General features: G+C 37.7%; 2 protein-coding genes across 2 annotated transcripts in view; one reads left to right on the top strand and one right to left on the bottom strand.

The window, feature by feature from the left end:
• Positions 1-17,320, bottom strand: part of LOC129727519 (ionotropic receptor 75a-like) — a 108,879-nt gene extending 91,559 nt beyond the window's left edge. The window contains exons 1-2 of the mRNA XM_055685422.1: positions 17,248-17,320; positions 17,078-17,183 (exon numbers count right to left, since the gene is read on the bottom strand). Of these exons, the coding sequence (XP_055541397.1) occupies positions 17,078-17,087 (10 nt within the window). The 5' untranslated portion in view covers positions 17,088-17,183; positions 17,248-17,320. The remainder of the gene's footprint in view (positions 1-17,077; positions 17,184-17,247) is intronic.
• LOC129727520 (protein limb expression 1 homolog) overlaps positions 1-19,301 on the top strand; it is a 129,579-nt gene that overhangs the window by 32,013 nt on the left and 78,265 nt on the right. Inside the window, exon 2 of the mRNA XM_055685424.1 lies at positions 16,021-16,724. Coding sequence (XP_055541399.1) covers positions 16,304-16,724 — 421 coding nt within the window. The 5' untranslated portion in view covers positions 16,021-16,303. The remainder of the gene's footprint in view (positions 1-16,020; positions 16,725-19,301) is intronic.

The following is a 19,301-nucleotide window of genomic DNA, read 5'->3' as shown; positions in this document are numbered from 1 at the left end:
GCCGTAGCGATCATTCGTAAGCAAGACCTGCTCCGGCTCTTCGTTTGACCACGCTAATGAGCAGTATGTACAGATAGTGCAAATATGATGAAAATAACCATCAATTCAACCAATTTTCAATTAAAAACACATTATCCTAATGTACGTGCAATTCGTGCAGGAAATGGAGGCGCTCTGTTATTTGTGTCGGCAATGCACAGTGGAACCAATCCGCAAAAATACAGATGGTCAAACGTCTTTTCTGGCGTTTTTTTGGATATGTCTTCGGAGAAGTTTTTGAAATGCTAACAAGTCTCACCTTCAAGGTGAGGCTTGCAACATTTAATCACAAGATAACAAGTTCATGTCTTCGACAAAGTTTTACATTTAGTTTTTTTTTCAGACACCAAGGCGAGGATAGACTTTTGGCCATCTCTGTCAGATTGGTCCATCTATGCGATGATAGGAGCGAATTATTGCTTTGGCTTCTATTGCTTGAAATGGGAAGGTTAAAAACCTCAGCAGAATTTTTTTTATGTATTGCTATTTTAATTGAATCAACATAATCCTGCTTAAAGTAATAGCAAAGCATTGTTTATTGCACTACCCAGTTAATGGGTACCAGCAGCCAACGCTTTTCCATTCGATATTACGAAAAAACACGATGCCCCACTCCAGCATCCCGCAACACTAGAGCGGTAACTTTACCGTCTTCTTTGATCAGACAAGCTGCCTTCCAACATGAATTCGGTGTGCGATAAAAACCACATTCAGCAGTTGATTTTCATAATGATTGCTATAAAACTCGCCACACCTGGAAATTAGCCAAATCCTCATCAGCTAGTGATCAATCAATTACATTCACAGCACAGATTTTCCCACTGCGCACCGCTCGGTACAGTCGCTACTTGTACAGAGAACCTGAAGCCGAGAGATGCTAATGTTTGATGGAAGGCTCGAAAAAGGCAACCATCAGGCGCCCAGTAAACTTAACTCCAAAGTTCATACTAGCTTAGCACTAGCTCATAACAACAAAAAAAAACACAGCGCAAAACGTAAAGAAGTGCACATCGCGGCATCAATGGTGTGTAGCGGGTAACCAAAAAGAACTAAATCATGAAAAGAGGGAAACGAACGAAATGTAAATATAATCCTATCTCTTTATTTAATCCTAATTAATCGTCAAAGTCATGAGCGACAAATGTTGCATAATTATTTCGTTTCTTCTTTCTCGAACTATGTCTCAGCTTGTTCCCCCCTTTTCTTCCAGTTATGTTAATAAATCACCACATTTTGAATGGAAAATTCGAATCACTGAAAAGTGCTTCATTATGTGGCAAATACTCTGCTGGAAATTAGAGCCAGATTGTTTGTTTGCCCAAGTCGGGCTGCTGCAGCACATTTGAAGCGGCACGGCCTAAGCGAACTGATGAAGATTATCGTATACAATAAACTTTATGAGTATGTATATTTTTTATGAGACACTTTGTTTTCACAAAAAGGCGTCTTTCTTCTTCGTTTGTTCTCCGTGCATGACTGGAACATGCTTGGATGTTTTAGATTTTTTTTTGCAACGATGGTGGTAAGCTTTGTGAAAAGTTTTATAAATTGACAAAAAACTAACCATTACTAGACAGCCTAGACCATTGTTAGTGAAAAAATACCCCACAGCAAGAAAAATGTTTTCAAAAATTTGCACGCTATGAGATGAACTAATCAGTTCGAAATCAGGTTTTTCAGGAGGCGACAATGTAAGCAAAAAGTTGAGCTGAAACGAACATTAAAATCTAAAAGTGTGTTTAAAAAATAAGCTCTTATCTCAAAGATGATGGCTGATAGCTACAATTCCTTTGAAATAACAAACGAAAGCCGTAAAAATGTCCAAACGTGCTTCCTGCTTTCCTTTGCCAGAATGAGCAGAAAATCCATTTCAAAAAGTAATTTTCTTAAAATTAACGATTAAAAATTTCTACCCCAGATGAATGACCCCCCCCCCCCCCCCCCCCTTTCAAAGCAGGGGATGTCAATCATCATAGAAATATTTCTTATACTCTGAAATCCTCACTTTGAAAATTCGGTTCCATTTGCTTGATTAGTTCTCTAGTTATGCGGAAATTTATGTTTCGTATTTATAGGAGCTCTTCCTTGGGGTGTCGCACTACCATCGATACGTTTCTTGTTTCAAAAATCTCCACTTGCAAAATTTGGTTCCATTACTGATTATTTCTCGAGTTATTCAGACAATTTGGTTCATGCGTATGGGAGCCGTCCTTTCCAAAGTAGGAAGAGTCTCAAACCATCAAAAGACATACCTGCACATTTTTCACGCCAATCGGTTTAGTAATTTCCAAGTCTATAAGGATCAGATAGACAGACAGACAAATAGACAGAACTGCATTTATATATATTTTAAATAGAATTCCAGAAGCCGAAGAATGCAAAATAAAATCCCAACAAAGATTTTTATTGCTGAGTTACAATTTAGGAGATTGAACAAAGCTCAAACAGTGAATGAGCCTTGGGCGTAAGATTTCTATCAAACGTATCTGAAGGCATAGAAAACAAAACTAGGTACCGTAAACAGGGGTGACTTCGATCAATTTTTTAATATATCTTAAATGTTTTAAAATTACATATAATGAATACAAAATTGTAAGAAAAGTGTAAAATTAGTACTGGTATGCATTGAGCAAGATCCAGTCACTACTTGAAAAGTTTGGCAACAATTTTGCTGTTTTCGAATATGCTCTAAAACTTTGTGATAAGTCATCATTTCAGGGTGACTCCGATCACTTCATTGTTATGATGGATTTGATTTTGCTGCTTTAACGGCTAGAATAGTAAAAAATAACGTTCTTCATTTCTCACGAATTTTGTCTGAATCATTTAACTCGATGATTGTAACCGGGTCTTATCCGAATTGTCTTGAAACTGCCAAAGTAGTGCCTATATTCAAATCTGGGGACTCCAGTCAAACAGACAATTATCGTCCCATATCAACGTTATCAGTGTTCAACAAAATTTTCGAGAAGTTACTGATAAATTAATAAATTAAATTTCTTATGCTGGCGAAACAAGCTCCAAAAGAGACATTAGTACTGGAGTCCCACAGGGAAGTAACATTGGCCCTTTACTTTTTTTTCACTACATCAACGATATCAGTAAAATCAACCTGGTGGGTACACCTAGATTATTCGCTGATGATACAGCTATTTTTTATCCTCACATCAATTTAAATAATATTATTGCAAATATGAAGCTAGATTTGCTATTGCTAACAGATTATTTTTCTAATAACCTCTTGTCTTTAAACCTGCAGAAAACTAAATATATGATTTTCCGGTCACCAAGGAAATCTCTTCCCCAAGCACCAACATTAGCTATCAATGCTACAATAATTGAGAAAGTTGAATCCTATAAATATTTGGGAATCTACCTTGACTCTACTTTATCTTCCATGTGTGGATTATTAAGACGTGTCAGGTCCTTTCTTCCCCGAAAGGCTATGCTGCTTTCTTACTTCGCTCATATACATTCTCATCTGAGACATTTGATCATTGTATGGGGTAGAGGGGCTCAGTAGAGCCTTTTGGTGTGGGGGCGAGCGGAGGGTCACTCAAAAAAAAAAACAAATTTGAACAATCTAAATTGACTTAAATGAGTTTATAAATATGAGAAGCAATTTGGGGAGTATTCACATTCCATGTGACAGGTAATATTAGCGAATATCCAAGATTCACACAAAATTTATAGAAGATGTATGAACGATTGTCTAAGAACATGGAAGGGGGTCTCCAATCACTAAAAACTAGCCCACGTGGACAAATGGCCGAACCGGAAAGCCGTAAATTAAACAAAAAATGAATGAAAAAGGTATCTGAACACTAGAAACCCAAAATTGAAAATGACTCGGAAATAAACTTTAAACCATTGAAAAAAGATTCTAACAACCAACAACTAAATAGTTCCAAGTTAAAGGTGAATATCAGTTACTGAAATAGTAGGAGGTTGTATCCAAGACACGACTGCAATTTTGTTAATTTATAGCTTGAAAGCTGCTTTTGAACGGATTTCGACTGAACTGCAGCCTAATTTTATAACTATAGCTTTTATATAACACAATTCTCGACTACTTTGTGATAAGGTCGTATGTCTAAACGACAAAACAAGTGAGAGTTATATCCCTTGTACTTCACAAGCACAAATCATCTCTCACTCGTTTTGTTTACGTTTAGACATACAAACTTATCACAAAGTACTCCAGAATTGTTCGTTGGGTTTGTATTAACAAATGCATTGTTGCGAGTGTTTATTAATAAGTCATGAAGTCTACGATTATATTCAAATCAAGTAACTCACCATTGAATAGTCCACACAGATTTTAATTTTTGCAACTCTAAACAACTCAACGCAAATTACTCAAGAGCCCAATTTGCGAACAAGCATCACCAATAAACGCTTTTATATTATAATTGCTCTTTTGATAAGTAATCTATAAAAATCAAAAAAGGTCAAAAAAGGTGGACGAATTTAAAGAAAATCTGATGATCTCATGAAGATACACTCATTATGAACGAAAAAAAAATATAGTTAATTTTACGAATGCATCTTTTGATTCTACCAATCAACTGTTTACAGTTCGTTGATCTCCAGTTATTTTTGCAGCGAAGGAACTTAAAATCCCAAAGAAATCTCCGATTGGACGACACTAAGGTTATTTCGTTGGGTTGCGTATTTGGGGCACGACTGAAGTCACCGAGTTTCATCGCTATGGATTTTCGGAAGAAATGGAATTAAAATTTAGTTCAAACATTCGTTCTGGTATACAACTTGATTGAAAGCCAATCCACTAGGCTGGAACCATGATTAAGATAAGAAGGAAAAAATCATTCTCTTTTTATTACTCTGGCCGGTCTTCTCCTACCTTCCTGGTGGATTGTTGTTGAGGTTTGCGTGGGAAATTATACACAGCCAACAACGGAAGATTTTCGCTTTCAAAATGGTTTACTATGAACTTTTTGCCAAATTATTTGTGCAGCTTATACACGAAAAACTTTTCCTTATTACTTTAAAAGCAATTGCGCAAAATTGCCCTTTAGGTAACAAATTTGTTACTTAAAAGGCAATAAAGTTCCACCCCAGTCAAGTAACACTACATACGGTCATATATTTTGCACGTGTTGCGGGAGTACTACTATCTAATGTCGAATTCGTTTTCGCTTTGTAGCTACACTCGGACTACACTTTTTACCCCTAAATTGTTTTTTCACTTCCCGGACTACACTCTTTCTGTCCCGGACTTCACCCGAAAGAAGCAAAGTGTACTTTGGGAGATACCAACGTATGTGTCGAAACTGGTTTATTTTGGTTCTCGTTCCACGTGGTAAAGTGTCAGGTAATTTTTTTTGCGAGATGGAAATATAAAATGGAAACGAGACAAAAATACGATGACGATAATGACCAAAACAAAACAAATTGACAGCTTTCTTTATTATTGCGTATACCAATGCAACTACCCTGAAAATGTTTTTTAAGCTGAAAAATGTAGTCCGGGACGGTGTAGCTACACCACAAAAACGAATTCGACATAATGATGGTTGTTTCAACCACATGCAAAATTTTCTCTGTCGAAAAATGCTCCCTTTCCATTTCCAGTCAAAAAAAAAAAAAATAAACACCATCGCATACATATGTTGCACATGCCACTTCTTCAGTTTCTTCTATCTCCAATTCATCCGGTGTGCATGTATTCGCTGGTAGTATGCATACGAAGTAGAGAAAAAATATGACTAGAGCTGCCAAGCAGCATTTTCACCCGTCACACTTGCATACTGTGTTGATGATTTCAAAGGCTTCAAATGCGTCTTGAAATTATATCACAATCTGCAAACAGCGTTAGAGAAAAACACAAACATTCGCTTTCTTGCAAGCTATCTAAAACACACAATCATTGGTTTAAGGAAACTCATTTGGACCTGTTTGAAGATACAAAACTCTGATCACATGGTATTGCATATTTCCATTTCAAGTAAGCACTGGGGAACGAAACAAAAGTGTTTCTTATTAGATTTTTGAGGTTGACGGTTGAGATTCTGATTATGTGTGAATGAAGGGGACAGAAATGAACCTGATCGTTGCATTCAATACAAATGCATCGAGTGAAGTCTCTATACACATGCATTGCGGTTCTTGGTTGTATGTTCGCCGCAGGCCCGTAGCTACCGGGGGGGCTAGGGGGGACTTAGCCTCCCACGCGTTTGCATTGCCCCGCCACGCAATTTTCTCGTACGTTTGATTGATACTAGGTACAAAAAACCAAAAGAAAAATCTGAAATAAGCATTATTGAATAGTCTTCAGTTTATTTTTTATTTTACCGATATCAAAAACGGTCGAGCTCATATGCCAAAAAGGTTGAGATACTCAATCTTTTGGTGAGCCCACCTGATTCGCAGCGAAGTGGAAACTGACGATCCGCATACTTCCGTTTCGGATGTTCGGTCCAGCGTCTGGGAGTGAAAATGTCAGTTTTTTTTAAATATGTCTTTTTAATGAAGGAACCAATCATAGATTTATATGTTTGATTATATAAAAACAATGTGAAACAAGTTTTGCTGCAAAATTTGACCATTTTTCCAGAAGTTTCTGTTCGAAATAAAATCGGACATAAACATTGATTAAACAATGTGCCTCGTAAAATTTATAATTTAGACAGACAATTGAATCAATCCTCAGTGTTTCTTCGCGAATAGAATATCTCAGTAACGTCGATTTCGAATGAGGCGACCCTCAAAAATGGGTTTCTAACGCTGCCTGTAATTCCTTCAATGCATTTGTTGCTTCAGATTAGAACTTAAAAAAACTTTCTTCTGTTCTTAGTTTTTCGATCGTTATGTGAATGGCTCTAATAAGCGTCATAGAATCGTTGTATTCCATCACTCGACCTTGCATTGCTTCTCTTACTGGTTTGATAATTTGTTTAATGAATATTGAATCGGTCAAATCGCGGGTTCGTAACTGTATGGCAGAAATTATAAAGTTTTTATCCCTGCTTCCTTCCAACGATACGCACATTCGCAGTTTAGTTTTTTTTTTCGGGATATATACCCAGAAAACCAGACTTTCGGGAATAAGAAAATTGTTACGAGACACCACTAACGCTTATGTGAAAACAAATGAGCTTCTGAATCTTTTAGTGCTAAAACTATCGAAATAGGAGGAAAACTGTAAAACTTATGAGAATTTTAATTTGCGAGTACCCGGTTACGCCGTTGGACGCGTAATGCTACTTTTTTGCTCGATAGTTTTCGATTTGCCGGTAATTTTTGCAGCCTTTGGGCAGTTTTCACCTGGCGCCTCGGGCGGGAAGACATGTGAAGACATTTTTTCGCGGAGCGTTAAGACTTTTGAAAAAATTACCTAGCATCCCTGGTTTTAAACTGCTTTCTCTCCAAAAAAATGTTTGATTAAAAAAAAGTTCTCTGCCCCCCACGCGAAACGGAGTAGTTACGGCTCTGGTTCGCCGGCAGAAACATATACAAGCGTGTAGCCGTCATATATTTGTTTATTACACTTTGTGTGTGATGCGAGGTCATAGAATTCAAAAAGTAATAAAACGTTGCTATTAAGTAACAAATTCTTCCTCGTTTCTGTTAGGTGTAGGGAACTATACAATTCGCATTCTGCAAGCGCTCCTTGTTTCGACGCCATTTTGAATAAAACTAGGCATGCACAAACAAAAACAAAAAATACTGGCATAAAGAGGATAGAGAGAGTGATTTTTTTCTGTGTGGACTCATCGCTGCGACCAGAGATTAGATCTATTGTGATATTGGCTAGGTGTTTTCTGTACTCTGCACTTCATATTATTGGCAGAATGACTATTAAAGTAAGTGATACGCTTATCGTTCATATCTGTGCTTGTGTGTAAGGTTCACCTTTCTGTTTCAAGCTTACTGCTTTACTATACCGAGCCACAATTCCCTGGGGAGAACTTTCATACGTTACTCACACCAGTTTTATTGTAATAGGGACTTATTTTTGTTAGAAGGAGAGTCAATAGGGGTACTGTAGAACTCAGATTGAAGTAAGGATACGTGGTGGGGAGCCTGAGAATAAACCCATGCTAAAGTCCTTTGACAACCAAATGGCCTGATTCTACTAAGATTCGAACCCACGACCACCCGCTTACCAATGCGGACTCTGTAAACTTGCGGCTACGGAGCTCCCCAGTGAGAGTGTTTACAAATATATACTCTCATTTCTCTCTGAGTATGTTTGTTGTGGAGTGAGAGAGCCTAAAGAAAAATCCAAATTTTTAGTACTGAGATATGAAAAACTCATTAACTGTTTCAATTGAAAGCAAGTGATCATCCCTAAAAGGATGGTTGGGTTAATTTTTCTACAAAGCTGGAAATCAATTGATCAATGCCCTTTTTCCTGTTTACTTCGAAAGCAGAACAGTTTGGATATTCAGAAGAAGATTCCGAATTGCCACTTGCTGGATGATACTCGTTCTATTATTCCTAGCCGCGTTCTCCGCCTATTGCAATACTTCCGCAGAAAGGTACATTGTAGCCCCCGGGCGATCGGTACTCCGATACCAATTCACATAACTCACTGAAGCGTGACGTTAGCAGCCTGCAATCAAATGAACGTGTGTTGCGGCAAGAACCATGCAAACATAAAATTGTTCCCTGCTGCGCTGCGGCAAGTCTGCTTGCTACTGGTCGGTCCGATTTTCAGTAAATCATCCATTTGATCGGATGAACAATAAAGGCTAAATTGCATGTTTCCGTTGAATAGCAACAAAATTGTTAGCATTTGAAATCTTTCATTCACTTTATATCCGATATATCGAAATGGCACCCTACTAAACTGCCCATAATCGCATATTTGTAACATTTGCAAAATTGGTTGTTCGAGCAATTCGCACTTTTATATTTTGACCTTAAATGCATTGTTACTAATATATTCTCGCAAATAGACACTTTAACTAAACTTAGTATCATGAAGAAAGCACTACTTTACACTATGTATACATTGAATATTACTTTTGAAGTCAAATTGGTTGACATTTTTGCAATGATACATTTATGTCGTCACTTTCAAGATACTTTTGGAATATATCACATGGAAAAAGAAGTTTTTCATGTATTCAACAAGCATGAGCTGAGCATCAGAAACGGATCACCGGTGGTTGGTTACCGGACCAGAATAACTTCCGAGTTCCAAAGGATACAGATGTGGATTTGGATGGAAACTTTTTTGACAAAAAAGTTGAAAAAGTTAAGTAGTGTGACAATTATGCGGTTATTTACGCTATGTGACAAAACAACTTGGTATTTTTTACGACTTTTTTCACACAAACATAAGCATATTTTTCCAGATGTAAAAAGTACATACTATTCTAAGCATTTCCCAATAAAAAGCACGAAATCCATAAAATGTCGAATGTTACAATTATGCGATCACAGGCAGTAAAGTAAGAAGAAATTTTAGCTCTGGAAACGGAAACAGTTCAGGAAATCAAATCAAACACCGCCGCGAAATTCTCCTGCATGCCAGAAAAGACATATTTCTAATCAGATGTACAATTGCTAAAAACAAATCGATAACCAGAATCGTAAAAATAGGAAGCAATCCCAAATGGAACATAAAATAGCCTCTAAATCTAGAACAGGTATTGGGTGTGCAGCTAACTTCCCGTTATTTTTTATTAAAAGTGTAACTGGTTACCTTTGAATCATTCGAAATATTGCCCATCGCTTTTTTCTTGATAAGTAGGTTTACTATTTTCCTACAATTGTATTCATTTATCTACGAAACCAATTACAATCTTTTGATGAAATAAAAATTAAAATATATGTAATAGTGTTGATCCCAAGTAACACACGTTGGTATAGAATAGTTGACGTTACCTGTTTCATGACATCAATATCACCAGAAAAGCGCAAAACATGAAGGCTAGCAGAGCAAGTACCGATACCTGCATAAAAGCAAGCCAACTTGATATAATTAAGTGGCAAAATACATCTCGAGTACTATTACGGCAATGCGCAAATCTGTTGCTATGACAACTGTTAACCAGCGCATGCGCAAATGTGTTGTGTCTGCGCAGTGCAACTAGATCGACAATTGCTTTTATCAGTGGCAGTTTTAATTGATTATAAAATGATGACAAAAAATAATATTCAACCTTTCAAAAAGAGTTGTTTCCTTAGCGTGAATATTGAAATTGTTTTCGCATAGTTTCAACGTTATCTGGATATAAAATCTAACAAAACTAGAAAACGTTGTTAGATATACAATAACAAAAAACTGAAGTGATATTGGTTACACTGCAAGCGTTTTGTTTATCTTTTGATGATGCGTTATGACCCGCTTCGAATATATATAGAAATCGTTCATATAATTTAAATATTAATTTGATCAAGTAATTTTAAGTTGGGTGTTGAATGCTACGACTATTGTACTAAGGAAAACCATTTTACAGGTACGTAGTGTTGTTATTAGATGGTGGAATGTCTTACGAAAAGACCAAGTGATAGTGATTGTCATTCTTGAACTCATGTTATTAAAAACATCTCCAAAACCAGAAAAAACGAGCTTGTTTTCGAAATGCGGTTGTATTACTGATGAAAAACAACTTTAAACACAATATAATAACACATGTTTCCAATTGCGCTTGTAGTACACTTATATGACTATTTTCGTTGTTACTTATTTTCTAACATGTTTTGTGTGTTACTTGGGATATGTCACCGTTTGTGGCAGAACACACAATAAAAATTCTGAATAAATATTAGTAAATAATTAATTCATCACAAAACTTCTCCTCAAATTTAAAAAAAAAAATGCCCATCGCCAGCTACAATTTTGTCCCATCTTTCTAGTTTCTGAAACTCGAATACCGTTACGATAAAAGTTCTCGTCTTTCAAGGCTATTCAGGGGTCAAACCAGAACAGTCGGACCATGTGCCATCGAAGTAATATCTGGGGAATATGGAGGGTGAAGTAGCGTCTCATTTAAGCGTTCTTATGTAAGTTTTACGACTTTTAACAGTATGACTTTTATAAGTATGAGGCCGAGCATTGTCATGCAGTAGAATCATTTTTATATTGTGACTATTCTTCGTGCAATACCGACTACGTAGCAGCATGACCAGGCAGTCCCCATGACCTTTTCTCCTTTGAATTGCGGGAAAGAATCCATTTTTCAGTACTCGTCACGATGCGATAGAGAAAACTCGTCTTTTCTGCCGCTGGAGTAATTGTTCACAGGCGCAAAACGACCCTCAAAGTCTCTTGGCTTCAAATCATAAAAAACCCACATTCCTTGTTTTTTAATCATTCCCAATGTTGCCTGAAATGGTTTAACGGGTAACCGAAGCAAGCTGTTCCTGCATTTGACATGGATCCTCATCAAGCTATTCCTTAAATTGAGTATCTCCGAAGGTTCTTGGTCTTCCGCCGTCGTCAACATTGCAATTACCGTTATTAACCGGCAGGCTACCCGGGTACCTTTTAAGACTTTATTGTTCTAAAAAACTAGGCAAACTTCAGCTCAGCCAGCTAAAACTCATGAAACGCTCTTCACTGGTGAAAATAAACCATTTTCCATCATCATACTATTTTTAGCTGCAGGGGGGAGGAGGGGGGGTGTCGAAGGGGGAAACTTTTTTACTTTTTTACTCAGCAGAGTACCCGGGTACTCACAAAATAAAAAGAATTTAAAAATTTGGTTCATCACGTTTTAAATATAACAAAAACAGCCAGCCTGCTGGTGCCCTCTATTAACAAACAGCGAGAACTTAGTTGCGCTTCTAATAGAAATTAAAAATAATCCCAAATAGCCTTAAATAAATTCAAACGAATCTGAAGACGTAAAAAATTTAAGGTAAAAAATGATTCCAAACAAAATTTTAGTGCTGACTGCTTTTGAAAATAGTATTATGCAAAAAATTATTCTAATATAAATTTAAAATCCCCAAAAGGCCGCAAGGTTATAGAGTCCGCTTTGGTAAGCGAGTGGTCGAGCGTTTGAATCTTAGTAGAACCAGGCCATTTGGTTGTCAATGGACTTCAGCATGGATTCTCAGGCTCCCCACCACGTAGCCTTCCTTCAATATGAATTCTACAGTACCCCTGTTGACTCTCCTTCTAATAAAAATAAGTCCCTATTATAATAAAACTGGTCAGAGTAACGTATGAAAGTTCTCTGCGGGGAATTGTAATTAGACTATATTGTTAGAATGGAAAGAGGTTCGGTATAGTAAATCAGTAAGCTTGAAACGGAAAGATAAAACTTACACACAAGCACGGATTTGAATGATGAGCGTATCACTTACTTCTCAATAGTGATACTGCCAATAATATGAAGTGCGGAATACAGAAAACACCTGGGCGATATCACAATAGATCTAATCTCTGGTCGCACTGATGAGTACACACAGCGAGAAAAAAGCGTTAGAATATGAAAGTCAAAAATTTTAAATAAAAAGCATAAAGAACGCTTCTAAAGATATTTTTCTTAATATCGCTTAAATTTCTGCTAAAGGAAAAATACTAAAAAATACACTAAAATATTTCTGAATGCAACAAAAATAATTATGTAAGACGACACTGATAAGACTTGGCTATATTTTATCATTTCTTACGTTTATTTATTCTCGATTCACGAGCTGGATTTGATATGCAAGCTCCAGTAAAAGTATGTAAATGAGTTATCTAGATCATCGACACCATGAAACCCTTCAAGGTGTAGACCACAGCAAACCACAAATATGTAGCAGAATCCTTACCGCTACAGACAGCGGAACTATGCTTCAACTAGGCTTACTCCATACAGTTGGAAGGTGACAATAGTTGCTCTACAAGCTATTCAAACTAGTTGGCTATCAAGTTGTTCGGCAAGAACAGTACACGGTTGAGTGACACAGGGCCACATAGCTGCACAGATCGGATGTTAATCTACATACACGTCACGCTGCAATATTCCCTTTAAAAACGCATTTTTCAAACGTCTCCCCATTCCCTGTTCAGATTCTTGCCATGCAACGTGCAAAACTTAACGATCGCCTCGCGGTCAACAACAGCAGCTTCTAGCTGTCAGCTTCAGTTTGTCAAAAGTGATACGAGAGGAGTGTGGTATCATTTGTCAATGATGGTGCTTGTTTGTACTGCATCGTTTTATTGGGCGTCGCAACGCGAATAAATTAAAAAAGGGGTTATACGTTATTGTTGCGAGAGAAAACAAATCTCCCATCCCGAAAACTCAAGATATTTCATTAGAGGAAATGAGTTTGACTCTGTTGATTTGAACATCAGTCAAGACGAACTGGTGTTTTTTATGTCGGAAAGGTGCTTGGGTTTTGAAATAACAGGAATTGTAATGATTAGATTATTACAGTAGAACATGTTAGCAAAGCGCAACGATACTTCGAGAAGGAAAATCACAGTCTGAGAAGTTCTTCGAACTTATGGGAGTCACAGTTTCAATTTTTACAGTTCAAAATAATTAGTTAGATAGTAAAAAACGCAATAGACTATTTCAGTCGGTACGCAACGCAGTTGCAGTTCAGTTTTAGTTAGGCAACATGTCGTGGCATGCGCAAGCTATTTAGTTTCGTCTTCAGTGTTTGTTTGATCCGTTCTGGGATATCGTGCCGAAGTAAAATCCAACGATAGCATTCTAAAGCTTCCCCTTCAGCCTTGTGCAGTTTTGCGCTACCAAATGAAGTCTTAACGAGTCAATCTCGATCTTATTATTAATGAATGGAGACGAGATGGGGCGTAAGGCGAGCTGTAGTTTTCGTAAAAAGTGTCGGTGTATTGCACATCATTCATACTAAGTACCACTTATTCCCATCCCAGAAGTGCTATGTTCTGATAAAGAAAACTGTGTGGTATGTGATGGAAACTGTAATAAATGTAGTCTGGGGCTGGAGTCGTTTGCCACAGCTTGGCTTCGAAAGGAAATAAATCTAGATTACAGACATATCATCACTGCCGTGCGGCAGAAGACCTGAGTAGAAAGTCACGAGTCCGGAGTCATAAAATTTCTGATGGGAATTATTACTTTCAGAAATGACGCTTCCATTTAGCTTCCGTAGTGGTTCTCTTAAACGTGTTGCAACTTCTGAGTGATTTTGTTATTATTCTTTAGAAGAATTTTCTGGTTTCTTTTGTTTCATGAGAAGGATGTAAACATCTTAAAATGAGCGTGTTCAATTATCAAATGCGTCTATCCTTAATGAGCGTACACCCTATAACATTATAACAAGTTCAGCAGCAAATTCCTGCTTTTGCAAAACCATGGCTTACTATTGATACTGCTAATTTTAGTTAACGTTTTGTAGTTTTTATTTAGTTTGTAGTTTTTATTGAGCTTATTGGAACTACTTGTGCTGAACTTGAACCTACCTAATTAATTTTAGCTTTTTTTTATTTCTTGATTTTTCTTTTAAATCTATAAGTTGATCATGATTTAAAAAAATACTAAAAGATAGATGTCATTTTATTAGCCAAATTAGAAGTGGCAATTAAAAATATGTTAAAATTGGGACATTTTACATGATTTTGCTCAATATCATTTCAAAAATATTCGATTTAGAAATGGAAAAATATTCAACCATTGAATACACTTTTCGATGAAGAAAAAAGTTTAAATAATCAGAAAAACAACAATATTAAACTCGAGTACTACGTTTCCAAAACGAGTAAGTTAGGAAAATTGGGCTCCTCAAACCAAGCACGGCCTTCCACTGCTCGTCATCCGGCGAACGTTGTATGTGCCAGGTTCAAGAACCTCCGAAAGGAAATTTTTTGATTTGCGACAAAGTGCGTTGTTAAGGAGTGCATATTTTTCGTCATTCCGCTTTTTATTCCCGAGTTCACAGCCAGATTGTTTATTTTGCATCGCTCTTTCGCGTTTTTCGGCCAGCTCAAGTAGGTATGATGCCGCTCAACGAATTTGATACGCGAAAGATGATGACCGCGTTGACAATAGGGTCGTATAACAGCGTTTTTTGTTTGAATATTTGTATTCTTTTTTATGTCTTCATCAGTCGTGTGTTACTCTGGAATATATTGGATTAGATTTGATCAACACTTTTTATTTTCCCAATATTTCAGCAGGAGGAAAACCCTATTATCCTTCGGAATTTGCTACCAACCGCGACCCGGTAGTGCAGGAGCTTTGTTTTGGGCATCGTCCGCTCCGAAAGGGATTTCCTCCCTTTTCTTCTGCAAGTTTCAGCAAAGAGACGACCCATCTGCGTGCGATCCGCGTGTGCACACGAACTGGATGCACGCGGGCCAGCATTATTCGGCTGTCGACGATCGTCTGTTTACTTTATAGCGTGCTGCTGATGTTAAATCAAACTTTTGGCGACACTCTAATCGTTATATGAAAAATGTGACAACGGGTCACAGGAAAGCAATCAAATAAATTTGCTCCATCCCATCCATTTCAGTACATTTTACTCCTCTGACGGGTGACTGTTCGTGTAAATTGAATGCTTTTATTTTTTCTTGCCTCGCTGAACCTCAAACTGCCGACTTTATTGCAGTTCAGTTGTGATCCGCACATGACACTGTATTAAACTTTCATGTTTTAATTGAACTATGATAGTGATTGAATGGCTTGTTGAACTGATCGTTAAAAATTTTACTCCCAAGTTTTGATGTGTGCCGTCATGTACGGGGCAAAAGTTGGCACCGAATAAATTTCGTATCTGCGACAACCCATGAATTAATGGAATGAAATGTCTAGTAAAAAATCACGAGGTGCATGCTTCTCAAAAGGTAATCAAAAATCTACAGATCAAATTGTTACCCTCAGCTCTGAATGAAGAGCACAGAAAATGCTCCTCAAACTTAACACCTCTCAAATAAAATCATATGTGTTTACATGTGTGATTAGCTGACGTTATAACGTGTCGAATTCATACAGTGTTGCCAGATTTGTTTGCACTTCACAATGATTTTTCAATTTTGCTCTCGCATATTAATTGAATGCTTTTTCTCTTCTCTCATTTCAGAATGAACGAAAGAATCCGGCATCGATGAACCGGTAGTCTGTGATAATGTCTCAATTATTACCATATATATTAGAGTTTAGGTGTACCTGAATAGTGGATAATGAAATGGATACTTAGTGCGTTAGCCTAGGCAACTATCTAACATGAACATACCGAGCAACGGCGAATGGTGGACAGCGAAGGATCTCATGCATAATAAAACGCACCAGTTGGTTCCCCAGCCGAACACAGTGCATCGTGTTATGCAGAAAACGAGTCACCTCGACAGGCCACCGCAACAAGAATGAACCAGGTTCAGAGTGATTTAGTAACATCTGCAGTGACCGCAAAAACAGCAACAGCAACAGCAACAACCCTCAAACAATCGAGCGACGTCAACGGTACCAACGGTAAAACCGCAACTGCCAACGTCAACAATAACAGTATCAATAGTACTCGCACCACCTCGGCAACAACCACAATCAACAACAACAACCTGAACAGCAAGAACAAGAACTCGGACAATTTGAGTCACGTGAACTGCGGGAACAGTGTAATTCATATGACAAACGTCAGTGTACCACAGAAGCTTTTGGTCCCGAATGGGAAATCGCAAGCACCGGCAGCGCCCTCCGCACCGGATGCCCGGGCAAAACAGGTCCTAAAGGAGGCTGTCGATGCCGTTGTAAATAGTTTTGCCAAACACACCCAAGGATATGGTAGAGGTGAGTGGAAACAATTTCTTTTGTACTTTTTCTACGACAAAAAAGGACCGATACCATAACGAAACTCATTTGCACCGCTGACGTTTAAGCACAATCATCTTGATTTTGGGTTAATCACGGTCATCGACCGCACCGAACCCTTCCCGAATCATGGAAAGGATAAAGCATCGACGCCATTTCCATCGGTCGTCCCTTTTGAGTGGGCCTAGCCCCCTTTTTCAAACTGAAAGACGAATCTTTTCTGTCGATCATCACTCATTTTGACATGGAAATTTAGGGCAGTGCATTTCGGGATTCAATTCCATTTAATTTTCCTCGAAATCCATTATGTTGGCAACAAATGAACTGCTCACCTGTTTTCATCGCGTATGTTGCAATTTCGCAGAAATATGTGCTTTTTTGTGCGGAGCACACAAGATGCTCATTTTCGGTATGCCCTCCGTGGCTCCCCACTTCGCGCTGTCGGTGAACAGAAGAAAAAAGAAATTACATTGAAAATAAATCTTTTCAAATCACACAATACATCATTTCTCTGCCCAAAAAAAAAGGGTTGAAAAAAATTGCAGCTGACTCATCTTGTATGACCGGCGTTGTTTGTTATCCCAGAAAGAAAAATGACTTGCATACGGGCACAGCGCGAAGGCACGGTAGTGCAACCGCGCAGAAGCACGGAGCACGCGTAGGGTTCCCGATGACCGTGCAACAGTATGCGCCAGTTGCAGGGTAACAACTTTTGCTGCGTTTCAGAAAACCAAAAAAATACAATTTGGCCCGTAGTAAAAAAAATAAAGAGAGACTTTATTTATAGAACCACCACTTACCAAAAGAATGTTCCTTAACAGCATTAAGGGATTTTTCTTTTAAACATGGTGGTTTGTCTTTTAAAAGATAGCTATCTTTTTATTTAAAAATACTCAGAATTCTCTCGAACTCAACAGTTTACCTTTACCTTTCGAATGTTACTCTATACTAACAGCAGCCATATGCTCAGTTTCAGTAATTCAGTTACCGTACCGTACCGTAATTTACAATACTTTACGTTACCTTACCTTACCTTACCTTACCTTACCTTACATTACTTCAAATTACCTTACCCTACCTTACCTTACCTACCAATATTTACCTTATCAATATTTCCCCAACAGTTCGTACTGCTTTTTTGGTAGAGGATTCAAATTTAGTTGTCCATTGTTGTGAACTTTTGTAATAGGTACCTATATCCCTGTTTACAATACAATGAGAGTGATAAGGCACTTGCTATGCTTTCAGTCAGCTAAAATATGGTTTATGGAGCTAATAATCATCCCGGGATTCAACGACCAAATCTCTTGGGGCTGTAAACAACCACTGACATGAAACATTGATCTGCACTGAAGGTACACAAACCGTATGGGTTTGATTCAGAGCCGTGGGAAAAAAAAATCATGGGAACTCTGACCCAAAACTGTTCTCTGGATTCGGCAATTGTTCATCCGAAAATCACACATATCATATGCCTCACTTATAAGCAGGTATTAGACAAAGCTTAAGCAAAGCAAAGCCTAGGTGCTACATTCCGATTCGAAACTTGACCGTTTGTTTCATTATACACAGACTTCGCAACCAACTATTTAATATAAAGGACAATTGCGGGGCTAGCGCTAGATCCTACTGACACTAACACAGTCGCTCCCGAGCCGGGAGTCGAACCTACCACAACTGGCTTATTAGGCCAGCATCGTACATCAGAACCAGCTGAGAGATATGCGCCACTTAGAACGCCTCGGATACATCCTATGGAGCCAAAAAAATGATCAAATCGAATGCAGGAAAAGCCCAGATCTTACTTAATCTCAAAATAAAAGATCTTTGGGTAATAACGGGTCTGTTGACCGTTCACTGCTCTAGTAGGTATCACTTGAATAAAATCGGAAGAACTCACTCAACATAATGTCGTTTTCCAATTTGAAACTGAAACTGCTGAACACATACTCTGCAAGCATCGCGCAATCAAAGGAAGTCAATATTTGGAAAAGGGCAACTAGAGCCCCTTGAAATCCTGGTGGTAATACCTTACGCATTAGACGAAGCAAATATTTCCAGTTTTTGGTAACTTCGTAGACTTCATGAAGCGAATGGATTTTAAATGGAATTGGGTAATATGTCAATCAATCTCCATCACACCTAAATTGTGATAGGATATTTCACTAATACCATACCAAATATGGATCATACAACAATAGTCCGCTTAGCAGTTGCTCCGATTTTCCGCTTTCCATATTGCAGAAGCGAAGTACGGAACCCGGCAAATATTCTTCAAATGATCAAACAGTGTTCCGTTACGATTAAAACAAATCTTGATATTTTGTCACGAACTGTTTGTATCAACTTGTGTTCTGAACTTAGTCTCGTTAATAGTTAAAATATCAAAATCCCTAGCACAATAACTTACTCATTATTACAAATCATAGCAAGTTTTGTAAGGTTTTTGGCAGAAAAAAAAAAAGAATTTTTTAGAATGTATAATATTTTGTTAATTGAATAACAAGATTTATTATAAATATGCTTTAAAAAAATTTGGCGAATGGTTGGACACGT

Source organism: Wyeomyia smithii, chromosome 3, assembly GCF_029784165.1.
Source record: "Wyeomyia smithii strain HCP4-BCI-WySm-NY-G18 chromosome 3, ASM2978416v1, whole genome shotgun sequence".
Classification (NCBI taxonomy): domain Eukaryota; kingdom Metazoa; phylum Arthropoda; class Insecta; order Diptera; family Culicidae; genus Wyeomyia; species Wyeomyia smithii.
Note: the sequence above shows the minus strand (reverse complement) of the source record. Positions and strands in the feature narration are given on the sequence as shown.